At 45.1% G+C, this 13,315-nt stretch overlaps 2 protein-coding genes across 2 annotated transcripts in view; both read left to right on the forward strand.

Moving 5' to 3' along the window:
• LOC309376014 (uncharacterized protein) overlaps nucleotides 1–13,315 on the forward strand; it is a 77,970-nt gene that overhangs the window by 34,028 nt on the left and 30,627 nt on the right. Inside the window, exons 5-6 of the mRNA XM_081922151.1 lie at nucleotides 2,720–2,802; nucleotides 3,125–3,251. Of these exons, the coding sequence (XP_081778277.1) occupies nucleotides 2,720–2,802; nucleotides 3,125–3,251 (210 nt within the window). The remainder of the gene's footprint in view (nucleotides 1–2,719; nucleotides 2,803–3,124; nucleotides 3,252–13,315) is intronic.
• LOC309375963 (uncharacterized protein) overlaps nucleotides 1–13,315 on the forward strand; it is a 34,728-nt gene that overhangs the window by 7,270 nt on the left and 14,143 nt on the right. The window lies entirely within an intron of this gene.

Below are 13,315 nucleotides of genomic sequence, written 5' to 3' on the forward strand. Positions count from 1 at the left end.
ATCTGTCAGGGCGACCAGAGCCGTCTCGGTCCCATGACCAGCACGGAAGCCGGACTGGAATGGATCCAGAGCCGATGTTTCATCCAGAAACCTGCCAAGCTGTTCAGCAACCGCTCTCTCAATCACCTTACCCAGGAATGGAAGATTCGAAACCGGGCGGTAATTGGATAGATCTAAGGGATCTAATGATGTTTTTAAGAGCGGGCGCACCACTGCCTCCTTCAGTTCCCCTGGGAATATCCAGGTGCCAAGGGACAAATTGATGATATCCCCCTAGGGGGGCCCGCACTTCATCTGGACACGCTCTAATCAGCCAAAACGGGCACGGGTCGAGAGGACAGGTGGTGGGCTTTCCAGCTCGGAGGAGTCTGTCCATGTTGGCTGGGGATATCCGGTCAAAGTGGTCCAATACTGGACCCGAGGACAGTCGAGGGGCCTCCAGTTCCTTTATTGTATCCAAATTGGCAGGGAGGTCATGGCAGAGCAACAAGACCTTCTCCGCAAAAAAGCTTGCAAATGCCTCACAGCTGTGTGTCAAATTGTTATTTAAATTTGGCTGTCCTTCAAGGGACGTTAAAGACCTAATTATACTAAATAATTGCGCCGGGCGAGAGCTAGCGGATGCAATGGAGGCCGAGAAGTAGGACTTCTTCGCGGCCTTCACTGCCATCTCATAGGTTTTCATAAAAACCCTATAAGATGTTCTTGAGGCTCCGTCACGGGCACCCCGCCATACTCGCTCTATCCGTCTGAGGTCCCGCTTCATTTTCCGGAGCTCCTCGGTAAACCAGGGAGCCCGGTTTCTGCGGGGTCGCAGAGGGTGCTTAGGTGCGATCTCATCGATGGCTGCCAGGAGCTGGATATTCCAGCCCTCAACAAGCTCAGTCAATGAGTCGCCGGGGGAGCAAGGTCCCGCAAGGCTTGGCAGAATCTTTCAGGGTCCATCAGCCTCTGCGGGTGAGCCCAAATCGGCTCGCCATCTAAGCAGGGTGGGGGTGGGAAATCAATCCTGGCTTTCAGTGCGTAGTGATCAGACCATGGCACTTTCATCGAAGGATACATGATCACATCTATACCGACGCCAAAGATCAAATCCAGAGTGTGGCCTGCTTGATGTGTGGGGCCCGAAACAAACTGGGAGAGCCCTAGTGTCGCCATGGAAGACACCAGGTCCAGAGACTGTGAGGAGGGAGTGGCATCAGCATGGATGTTGAAGTCCCCCAACACCAAAAGGTTAGAGAACTCCAAGGCCCAGCTGGCCACCGCCTCCAATAGGCCTGACAGGGTGGCTGCTGGTGCGCTAGGTTGCCGGTACACCAGCCAGACAGCCAAGCTCACCTCGGAGCCCCACACTAGGCCAACATATTCAATGCCGGGGATCGATGGGGGTGGTAGAGCCCTGAAAGAACAATCTTCCCGGATTAATAAACATTTGCTGCAGCAGCACCAGTGTCCTTAAAGCTGTGGCGTAGGTGAGTCTGGGCCCCGCCCCCTAGGCCAGGTGGAATTACCTGAGGAGGGAGCGGCCTTCCCCAACACTCACAGTGCAGCAGCAGCAAGTGAGGCACTCCAGCTGTATCCTTACTCTTCCCATGTGCGGCAATCTTTCTGTTCGTGATGTTTTTTCCTGTCCTTGTAAAATATTTTATCTTTTCCTGGTTGTTGCTGTTCTCCATCATTCCTTGGTTGGAGCTAATATCCCATTGTGGTTTCAGAAATTCTCCATCGCTCTGTCCTGTGCTTCATTGTTTGGCAACTTTAACAGCAACTGCAAAAATCACACTATCCCAATAGATAATCAGTTTTTCCCATTTTTCTTCTCCGCCTGGGAAAGAGAGGGATCTGTCAGAATTGCAAATGAATCAGTAGTGAACCTTATCAGCTCCTACACAACTTTCAGATTCCTTACATCCTGCTGTCTGGCCTTAGATAAATGCGCATTTATCCAATTAAATTAAATTCCAAGTCCTTTTAGCATTATTCAGTTCAGTCTGTATATAATAAAGGATGGGGAAGAGTCAGCTCTAATTTTCCATCGTAAACATTTTGCAAAATAGCTTCCCTCCCTTTTTCCTTTCCCCCCCCACGCACAGTTCCATTTGATGTTATATTCCATATCTGCAGTCCAGTTTCATCCCTGCTCACCTGTACATAGATATTTTGAACTAGTATTCAATGGTAGGCTGCCAAATCATTAATGCAGAGAAGAAAACTTTATATAAAGAAGCCATAGACTCCCCTCCCCCCACCCACTGTCTTTTGCACCAAATGAAGTTTATTCCCAAATTCAAACCTTAAAGACCTTGCAGCTGGTTCAGTTCCGCAGTTTATGATCTCATCTCTTCCAGCAACGCCTGTACATTAGTCCACATTGAACTCTAATTGACAGGAGAACCTCTGCTTCTTAATGGCAGCGAACGAGGGTTTTTGGCAGGTGAAGGGCTTTTGCACTCAGCGCCTCCCTGCCTCCCGCAATCCATGCCAGAGCCGGAACCTGGTACCGAGACAAACTGGGAGTGAAGCCCGTTCCCCCCTGTCCCTGGGGGCAACTTGCAAGGAGAATTACCCTCAATCGTCCTTGTTTTTCCTTTGCCAATGATCTCCCGCTGCCTCCATTAAAGCAGAGCGGAACCGGAAGCTAGCAGGGGAGACTTGAACGAAGCCCCATCTGTACTGAGAGATGCACTTACAGTTTCCCACTTACCTTTGTCTCTCCCAGGTGACGGAATGATGCCACCAAGACCTGCTCCCTCATCTTTTCATGGTGGTGGAGGGGAGGCAGCAGCTGTGGACCCAGATCAGGTAGGGGGAAGGAGCCTTGTGGGGAAGGAGCGCTGGGATGCAGACTGGCTGGATGCAGTTGGATGCAGAGGAGTGGTGGGAGGAGCCAGAGAAGAGGGAGCCGACTGGGAGGAGGAGGAGGAGGAGGGGTCTGAAGCTGGAGAGGGAAGAGGGCTCAGGGAGCAGAGGGAGTCTGTGGCAGAGAGCAGCCCAGACTCCGAGGCAGAAGCTGCAGCAGGAGAGAGGAGGGATGAGGAAGGCAGAGAGCGGTCTGGCCGCTGTAGAAAACAACAGAGCCAAGGGAATGTTCTCTAAGAGGACAGCCTTTTTCCTGTTCTGTTAGGGTCCAGTGTGCTTTGAAGATGTGGCTGTCCAACTCACAGATGAGGAGTGGGCGTTGCTGGATCCTGACCAGAGAGCTCTCCATAAGGAAGTCATGGAGGAGAATCGTGGGATCTTGGACTCTCTTGGTAAGGCTCCCTATTGGCTCATCCTATCTGTTTTGTAATGCAAGACATCTCTCTATGTGAAAAGCCCCCAAGAGCCACACACAAGCTTCTTGCGGGCTTTTCCCCAGGAGGCCAGTCAGTCCCTTCTCCCTCCTGGGGAAAAGCCTTGCGCGCCTCTCCAGCTGCGGGAGGCTGTGCGAGGCTAAAGAAGCCAACTTTTTAAAAATCTCTCTATCTCTACCTCTTTTTCTTTTTCCGTCCTTTCTCCACCCCCTTCTTTTCCTCTGGATCAGTGTTTTTATCTAACGTTTTAGTTTGGAGGGGGGGATATTATAAAAAAGGAAACTTTGCAGCTTTTATTTTAGTATACAATAAAAACAGATTAAACAAAACACAAAAGAAGGAAATAGCATAGAAGAGGAAGAGAAAAGGGAAAGAGGGGGGATACAAAGCCATTTACCAGAGGTAGATCTTAACCCTTGCCTCACCTGGGAGCTTTTCTGGGCAGGTATTCCCTCGGCTTAAGTGGGGTGGGGGAAGAGTGGCAGGTAGGGGGGTACCTACCTAGACACTGAAGCAACATGTCTCTCCGATGCAAATTGGGAGTGGGCATTGTGTGAAGTGGCTGTGGATCTCCTGCCGCAGAATTGTAGGACTGTATAGAGTTGGGAGGGCCACCCGAGGGTCATCTAGCCCAGCCCCCTCACAATGTAGGAATCACAGCTAAAGAACGCCAGGCAGATGGTCCCCCAGCAGCTGCTTAACAGCCTCCAGTGGTGGAGACCCCCAACACCTTCCGAGGTCATAGAATTGTGGGGTTGGAAGGGAACCCCAGGAGCCATCTAGTCCAGCCCCGGTGGACAGCGGGCGCGATCCATCCCATTGCACAAGGCTAAAGATGCTGCGCAAGGCTAAAGAGGAGGCCAAGGCAGCGAGCGGGATGGATCGTGCTTTCTGCCTTGTCTTCTTCTTTAGCCGCGCTGGAGAGGTTTAGCTCCTGGCTGAAGAGGTTGCACGGCTAGGGATCCCGCTCACTGTCTTTGTTTCTTTGCTCTTTGGGACTGGGGGGGGGGAACCCGGGCTTCCCCCGCAGCCCCGAGCAGCCCTAGGAGAAGCAGACAGGCTGTGCGCATCCTGTCTGTGGCTCTTTGGGGCTGGGGGGGGAATAATATTTTCCCCCTTGATTTCCCCCTCTAAAAACAAGGTACGTCCTGTGGTCCGGTGCGTCCAATAGAGCGCAAAATATGGTAATAATAAAAGCACATTTTATTTATGAAGATAGTACAGATCCATATTTAAATTTGAACAAAATGACGTTACCAGGTTAAGCTGTACTTTTAAAAACTAGAGAGAGAAAACATATAGTATTCAGCTTGATTTGTATACGAAACTATACATTTTTACAGAACAAAAGGAACATTGTAACATCTAACTCCCTTCGGTTCTTCCCCTGTCCCAAGTATTAATTAGCATTGTTCCATAATTTGGGACTTCACTTCTTCCCGAGACTCTAATCCGTTTGCCTCTTAGTTTCAGGTGGTGATGAATTGGAAATGAAGAACAAGGGAGACTACAACGAAATCCACACTGTAGAGGATCCATATCAGGATTCAGACTGTGGAGAGAGCTTCAGTCAGAGCTCCCATGCCACTTCCCATCAAAGAAATCCCCTTGAGAAGAAACACTATCAGTGCTTGGAATGTGGAAAGAACTTCAATCAGAGGGCCAAGCTGTCTTCCCATCAAAGGTTTCATACAGGGGAGAAACCCTATCTGTGTGTAGAATGTGGAAAGAGTTTCAATCACAGGGCCAAGCTCACTTCCCATCAAAGGATTCATACAGGGGAGAAACCCTATCAGTGCTTGGAATGTGGAAAGAGCTTCAATCAGAGGGCCAAGCTCACTTCCCATCAAAGAATTCATACAGGGGAGAAACCCTATCACTGCTTGGAGTGTGGAAAGAGCTTCACTGCTAGCTCCTCTCTCACCTCCCATCAAAGACTTCATACAGGGGAGAAACCCTATCACTGCTTGGAGTGTGGAAAGAGCTTCACTGCTAGCTCCTCTCTCACCTCCCATCAAAGACTTCATACAGGGGAGAAACCCTTTCAGTGCGTGGAATGTGGAAAGAGCTTCACTCGGAGTGCCAATCTCACTTCCCATCAAAGGATTCATACAGGGGAGAAACCCTATCAGTGTGTGGAATGTGGAAAGAACTTCAGTCACAACCAAGATCTTACTTCCCATCGTAGAATTCATACAGGAGAGAAGCCCTTTCAGTGCGTAGAATGTGGAAAGAGCTTCAGGACGAGCTTTGAACTCACTTCCCATCAAAGGATTCATACAGGGGAGAAACCCTATCATTGCGTGGAATGTGGAAAGAGCTTCAGTCACAGGTACAATCTCACTTCCCATTGTAGAATTCATACAGGGGAGAAACCATATCAATGCTTGGAGTGTGGAAAGAGCTTCAGTCACAGCTACAATCTCACTTGCCATCGTAGAATTCATACAAAGGAAAAACCATATCTCTGCTTGGAGTGTGGAAAAAGCTTCAGGATGCGCTCCGAACTCGCTTCCCATCAAAGAATTAATACAGGGGAGAAACCCTTTCAGTGCGTGGAATGTGGAAAGTGCTTCATTAGAAAGCACAATTTCACTTCACATCAAAGAATTCATACAGGGGAGAAACCCTTTCAGTGCGTGGAATGTGGAAAGAGCTTCAGTCAGAGCTCCCAACTCCTTTCCCATCAAAGGATTCATACAGGGGAGAAACCCTATCAGTGCGTGGAATGTGGAAAGAGCTTCAGTCGGAGTGCCAATCTCACTTCACATCGTAGAATTCATACAGGGGAGAAACCATATCAATGCTTGGAGTGTGGAAAGAGCTTCAGTCGCAGCTACACTCTCACTTGCCATCATAGAATTCATACAAGGGAAAAACCATATCTCTGCTTGGAGTGTGGAAAAAGCTTCAGGATGCGCTCCGAACTCGCTTCCCATCAAAGCATTCATACAGGGGAGAAACCCTTTCAGTGCCTGGAATGTGGAAAGAGCTTCATTAGAAAGCACAGTTTCACTTTACATCAAAGAATTCATACAGGGGAGAAACCCTTTCAGTGTGTGGAATGTGGAAAGAGCTTCACTCGGAGTTCCTATCTCACTTCCCATCAAAGGATTCATACAGGGGAGAAACCCTATCAGTGCCTGGAATGTGGAAAAAGCTTCAGTCAGATCTCCCCACTCCTTTCCCATCAAAGGATTCATACAGGGGAGAAACCTTATCAGTGCCTGGAATGTGGAAAGAGCTTCAGTCAAAAGAGCAGTTTCACTTACCATCGTAGAATTCATACAAAGGAGAAACCCTATCAGTGCCTGGAATGTGGAAAGAGCTTCACCTGGAAAATAAGCTTCAATTCCCATCAAAGAATTCATACAGGGGAGAAACCCTATCAGTGTCTGGAATGTGGAAAGAGCTTCACCAGGAAAGAAAGTCTCACAGCCCATCACAAAATCCATACAGGGGAGAAACCATATCAGTGTGTGGAATGTGGAAAGAGCTTCAGTCAAAGCAACAATCTCATTTCCCATCAGAGAATTCACACAGAGTAGAAACTATTTCAGTGCCAAGAGTGTGATCGGAGGGATTTATGAAAGTTTGGTCTCATTTTTAAAGTTCTTAACACAATTGGAGCTCTTAAAAGGACTTAGAGCTCCCTGAAAAAGGGAGGAATGCAGGAAACAGGATCTTGGGAAAGAGTTATTCTGTGACCTTGACAAACTGATAAGGTGCTGTTGGAAAATAAGCTGCTTTGAGAACAAGGGAGAGGGAGATTTTGAATATGGCAGTTCAAAAACAGTTAACACCAGGCCTGTGTTAGCCCGAATTGATAAAAATCATTAAATGGTGACTAATTTGACCACTAAAGTAGAGACACTGACAAAGAAAACAGAAGCACTAGATATCTCCATGAAAGGAAGGGAGGAGAAGTCTGAAAAGCTGGAAAAGAAGACAAAAAATGGAAATCAGAACAGGAGACGCTTAGGATTGATGTGGACGGTTTGGGTAGAAGATAAGAGGCAACTGCGGGTGCTTTGGCGGTTCTTGAGATGAGACAGAAAGCCCAGCCTCTGAGACGGAGGGGAGGGAGGAGAGCAGGATTTTAGCAAAGGTTTGAGCGGAGTGGCTGGGAGTGGAAGAGGAATTCATGGAGGAGGCGCCACTCTCCTCACAGCCAGGGGTGGTGGCTTTTGCGTAGAAAACCAATGTGAATAAATCCCCCTTTTAGGGTCTAGCAATTCTGTTTCCAGTTTTGATTTTTCCACCTGAAAGCCTAGTTTTTTATCCAAATTATATGTCTCCATTATTTGATAATAGTGGAGCCAGTCTCGCACTCTGTTTTTTAGTTTTTCAAAACTCTGCAGTTTTAATCTGTCTCCCTCTTGTTCCAGAATTTCCCAATACTTCGGCCATTTGGCCTCCATATTGAGTTTTTTCTGAGCCTTTGCTTCCATTGATGACAGCCATCTCGGGGTTTTATTTTCTAACAAGTTTTTATATCTTATCCAGACATTACATAGTGCTTTCCTGACAATATGGTTTTTAAACGCTTTGTGTGCTTTAACCCTATCATACCACAGATATGCATGCCAACCAAATACATTGTTAAAACCTTCCAAATCCAACACATCAGTGTTTTCAAGAAGCATCCATTCTCTCAGCCAACAAAAAGCGGCTGATTCATAATAAAGTTTGAGGTCTGGCAGGGCAAATCCACCTCTTTCTTTAGCGTCAGTTAATATCTTAAATTGTATACGAGGCTTCTTGCCCTGCCAGACAAATCTAGAGATATCTCTCTGCCACTTCTTGAAGCAGTCCATTTTGTCCAAAATTTGCAATGTTTGAAACAAAAACAGCATTCTTAGCAATACATTCATTTTTATCACAGCAATTCGGCCTAACAACGATAACTTCAAATTTGACCATATTTCTAAATCCTTTTTCACTTCAGTCCAACATTTTTCATAGTTATCCTTAAATAAATTCATGTTCTTAGCAGTCATGTTAACCCCTAAATATTTCACTTTCTTAACCAATGTTAATCCTGTCTCCTTCTGAAACTTATCTCTCTCAATCTCAGTTAGATTTTTCTCTAAAACCTTGGTTTTCATCTTCTTCAACTTAAAACCTGCTACCTGACCAAATTCTTGAATCAGTTCTAATACTCTTTTAGTACTAGATTCTGGCTCCTGTAAAGTCAATACCAAATCGTCAGCAAATGCTTTCAGATTGTACTGTTTGGCTCACACTTGTATACCTTTTACCAATTGGTCCTTTCTAATCATATTTAGCAGAACCTCCAGGACCGATATAAAAAGCAAAGGAGAGATTGGGCAACCTTGTCGTGTTCCTTTCTCAATCTTAAATTCTTCTGTCGCTACATTATTAACAATTAATTTAGCCTTCTGTTCTGAATAAATTGCACCTATACCATTTCCAAAACCTTGACCAACCCCCATCCCCAGTAAATTCTTCTTCATGAAACTCCAAGAAATGTTGTCAAAGGCTTTCTCCGCATCCACAAATATTAAAACTGCTTTAGTATTGATCTTCACTTGTAGTTTTTCTAAGATATTAATTATATTCCTCGTATTGTCAGACAAGTCTCTGCCCGGGAGAAAACCCGCTTGATCTTTGTGAATTTCTTCTGCTAACACCTTTTTTAATCTTCTAGCCAAAATATCTGCAAAAATCTTATAATCCACATTAAGCAGTGCTATGGGGCGGTAGTTCTTAAGCTGTGTCTTTTCAGTCTCTGTTTTCGGTATAAGTGTGATGTACGCTTCCTTCCACGACTCTGGTGCTTTTTCCCCCTTCCAATATTTCATTGCAGACTTCCTTTAAGGGTTGTGTTAACCATTCTTTCAGAGATCTGTAGTATCTTGAAGTCAGTCCATCCGGTCCTGGAGATTTACCCAATTGCATGTTCTGAATGGCCCCTTCTACTTCCTGTTCCGTTATTTTGTAATTCAGCATTAACTTATTTTCCTGGGAAATTTTTTGTAGTCCATTCATTTTCAAAAATTTAGCAATGTCCATTTCTTTCTGCATCTCCTGTGTATATAGTTTTTTTGAAATACCTCTGGAAGCACCTTCTAATTTCCACTGGATTCTGTATAGTCTTTCCTTCCACTTCTAAATTTGTAATAGTATTAAGTTTTTGTCTTTTTATTATTTGCCAAGCCAACAGTTTTCCACACTTATTTGCCGATTCAAATGTCTTTTGTCTCATCTGTTTAATCTTCCATTCTATTTCCTGATTCATCATTTTCATATATTGTACTTGATATAACTTTTATCTCTTTCAAAATCTCCTGCGACTTTGGTTTCACCCTCAATTTCTTCTCTCCTTCCTTTATTTTTTCCAGGATTTTGTCTTTTTTTCATTTTGAATTCTCTTCTTAATTGCATTCTGTTGTATCAAAAATCCTCTCATGACCGCTTTGCTTCCATCCCATATTACTCTTTTTTCCACAGTAGTGTTCATATTTATCTCAAAATAGTCTCTCAAAGTTTTTTGGGCCTTCTTAGTGAATTCTTCATTCCTAAACAAAGTATCATTCATCCTCCATCTAAAGGAACCAATTGGCGTCAATTTCATTTCCATCTTCACGGCATTATGGTCGGAGCAGGTCTTGGGGCAGATTTCCACTTTACTAGTCTTCGGAGCCAGTCCTCTGGTTACCCAAATTTGGTCAATTCTTGTCCATGTCATTTTAGCCTCAGAGAAGAAGGTTCCCTTTCTTCCCAGGGGGTTCTTTGTTCTCCAGATATCGACTAAATCCATATTTTCAGTCATATCAAAGAAAGTTTTTGGTAATCTTCCATCCTTGGTGACTACCTGTCTCTGTGCCTTATCCATATTTGTAGACACTACCCCATTCATATCTCCCATCAAAATCATATTGTAATCCATATAGTCCATCACAGTCTCATGTAACTTCTTAAAAAAATCCGGTTTTCCTTCATTTGGTGCATAAATACCTACTATCAAGAATTTTTCTCCTTGTGTTTGAATTTCAATTGCAACGTATCTTCCTTGATCATCTTTAAATATAAATTTTGGTGATAGGTTCTCCTTTGCATAGAGGACCACTCCTCTTTTTTTAACTTTATCTGATGAGATATATTATTGGCCTAATCTTTTATTATACAATATCTTCCTGTGTAGCCTTGTCACATGTGTTTCTTGTAAACAAATCAAGTCCAAATGCTCTTTTTTCAGTAAATGAAATACTCTCCGCCTTTTTTCCGGGGAGTTCAGTCCATTCACATTCCAACTCAAGACCTGCAGCGCCATCATGTGGTTACTTTGATTCCCCCCCAAGTGCACCCAATGCTTGCTCCTCTTCTGTTGGTAATGATGATGGCACGTTCACTGGGGGTCCAGTCCAAAGGATAATGTCGATATATCAAATGTTCCCCTGTTTGGTGATCTCTCCAATACTCTTTGCTCTGGTCCTCTATCTGATGATCTTCTGTCCAATGCTGTTGGCTCTTTTCCGATTCCCTTCTGCAGATCTTCTTCGTATTTAATCAGAAACTTTATTTTATCTTCTGCTGATCTTTTTTTTAAATTTTCCTTCCTTTAAAGCTGAAGGATAGGCCTTGAGGAAATTCCCACCTGAAGATGATTTTGTTCCTTCTCAGCAGGGCAACCAAATCTCCAAAATTGGATCTAAGGTCCAAAAGATGTTTTGGGATATCTTTAAATATTTCCACTCTAGACTGTTGTATTACCAAAGTCTTCTCGTAGTGCCAGCCCAAAATTCTATCTCTCTCTTCTTTAGATCGGAGGGTAATCAAGCAGTCTCTTATTCTGTTCTTCTTCTTCTTCCCTCCTCTTCCAAGTCTAAAGGCCCTCACAATCCTGAACTCCTCTTTTTCCAAGTCCAAATCCCAGCAGTCTGCAAATTCCTGCATAAGGAACTCTAACAAAGAGTCCTTTTCCAGTTCAGGTACAGCTCTAATTCTCAAATTTATCTGTTTTCCTTGAGCTCAGTCATAGAAAGCGCCAACTTGTGGTCCTCAAGTTGCTTCTGTAGGTCTGGAACTCTCTCTGTTTCCAATTGAGTTACCTTTGCCTCCACGGCAACAACTTTTCCCTTAGCTTCCTCTGCGATCTGTCGAGTCGAATTAGACTCCTGTATCAGTTTCTCAATAGCTTCTGTATTTGTATTAACTTTTTGTCCCAAACTATTTATACTTTGTGAGTTCTGGTCTAATTTTTTATTCATTTGTTCCAATGATTCATTTATCTTACTTAATGCAAGCGCTAAGGTCTCTTCTGATATCATTCCTTTTGATTTAGAGTGCGTTGATACAGCCGCAGATGGGGCAGGAGGACCAGATGTAGAGGCTCTTCGCTGCCAAGACTTCCCAGACCTTGTTGTTTTGTCTTGGATTGGCGGGTCTATTTTTTCTTTTCCATCTGCCATAACGCTTAAACACTTCAAGGTCAATTCCGCAGTCCCAGAGTCTTATCTTAGAATTGGAAAATTCCAACCCTTGTAGCAATTTCAGAAACCTCCTCTAGAGGGAAATAGTTACTAATTATGTTATGTTAGCCCAAAATGTCACTTTTTAAAACACAGTTGCACCGTTAGATTTAGTATCAAGTCTCAGTTACTATTACTCAGTTACTCTTACTCCTTTTGCTCCTTTTTGAGGTCAGAAGAGGATGGTTAAAACAATGTATCACTCTTGTTTCACTGGCTGTCAGCAAACGGTCTATTCACAGTCAATGCACGCTCCAAAATACAACAATCTTAATGGCAGCCCGTTTCCAGGTTCTGAGCGGTGAAAATTTAGCTTCTTTCCCTCTCTAAGCCATCTCTACCCCCCACCCTGTTTTGAAATAAAGCCTATTTAAGAATTGGGGACACGGAGGAAGGAGAAAGTTATGTACTAAGCTTGGATCCTAGAACAATTGGTAAGTAGGATCCTAGAATGCAACAACTGCTTGGCCTGCAGGAAAAGACCAATCAGGCTCCAGGAGGGAAGCAGAATCAACTAATAAGACGGGACTAATTGTGTAAATAATGTATATAACAGCCTGAGGTTTGGGGGCAATTAAATCACTGTTTTACAAGCTGCAATAAAGAGCATGAAATCACTACAGGACTCCTGAGTAGATTTCAGAGAATCTAATGCATCTTTGGCTGGGATTGTCCACCAAGGAGATTGGAGATGGTTGCCAGTCAAAGGGTAGTTTAAGACACGGGGGGGGGGGGGAGAGCTCCTTGTGAAAGGGGGGGAGTTTTGGGAGACATTCCAGCCGTGGCATTGGCAGCCAGATGAGGAATCCGGGAAGAGGACACTCCAGGCTCATCTAGTCCAACCCCTGCGATTCAGGAACCCCGGTTCTTAGTCCCGCCAGCTCCCTTGAACTGGGCAACTCAGATGTCTGGAGCAGCGCCCGTTGGAGAGCAGCCTTGGGTCGCCTCTGGAGCTGGCCGGACCTTTTGGACGGCTGTTTCCATCCCCCCTGCCTTCTGCTGGCAGGCCCGGTTGGGAGTTGTAGTCCAAAGCCCCTTGAGGGGAGGTGGTTTTCAAGTTGGAACTATGTTTTGACCCTTGGCCGAAAGGAGATGCCACCAAGTGTGTGTGTGTCGGGAGGGTGTCTTTTCAGTGCCAGGATACAAGGTGCTCTCTTGACCTGGGAGCCCAATCCCTCTCCCCCACCCCTAGAAAAGGGGGTCTTCCCCTCATCCTCTCCTTGCAGGACCCCCTTTTCCTTCCTCTTTGATCAGAGAGTCGGAACCATTCCCCATCCCATTCACAGAGGACCAAGAGCCCAGAGAAAGGGAGATGTATTTTTCCACAACTAATATGTGAAATGGGTAGAAATGTCCACATTTACGTGGCAACTCCTACTCGTTTGAAGGCGCACCTGTAGTTTTCCTTCTGAGTGACGCATGCGCTCTTTGCTTCCCACTTACCTTCTTCTCTCGCAGGAGACGGAACGATGCCAGCAAGACCTGCTTGTCCATCTTTTCTTGGTGGCGGAGGGGAAGCTGCCCCTG

This window comes from Podarcis melisellensis (genome assembly GCF_964234715.1).
Source record: "Podarcis melisellensis genome assembly, chromosome: 8".
Taxonomy (NCBI): Eukaryota; Metazoa; Chordata; class Lepidosauria; order Squamata; family Lacertidae; genus Podarcis; species Podarcis melisellensis.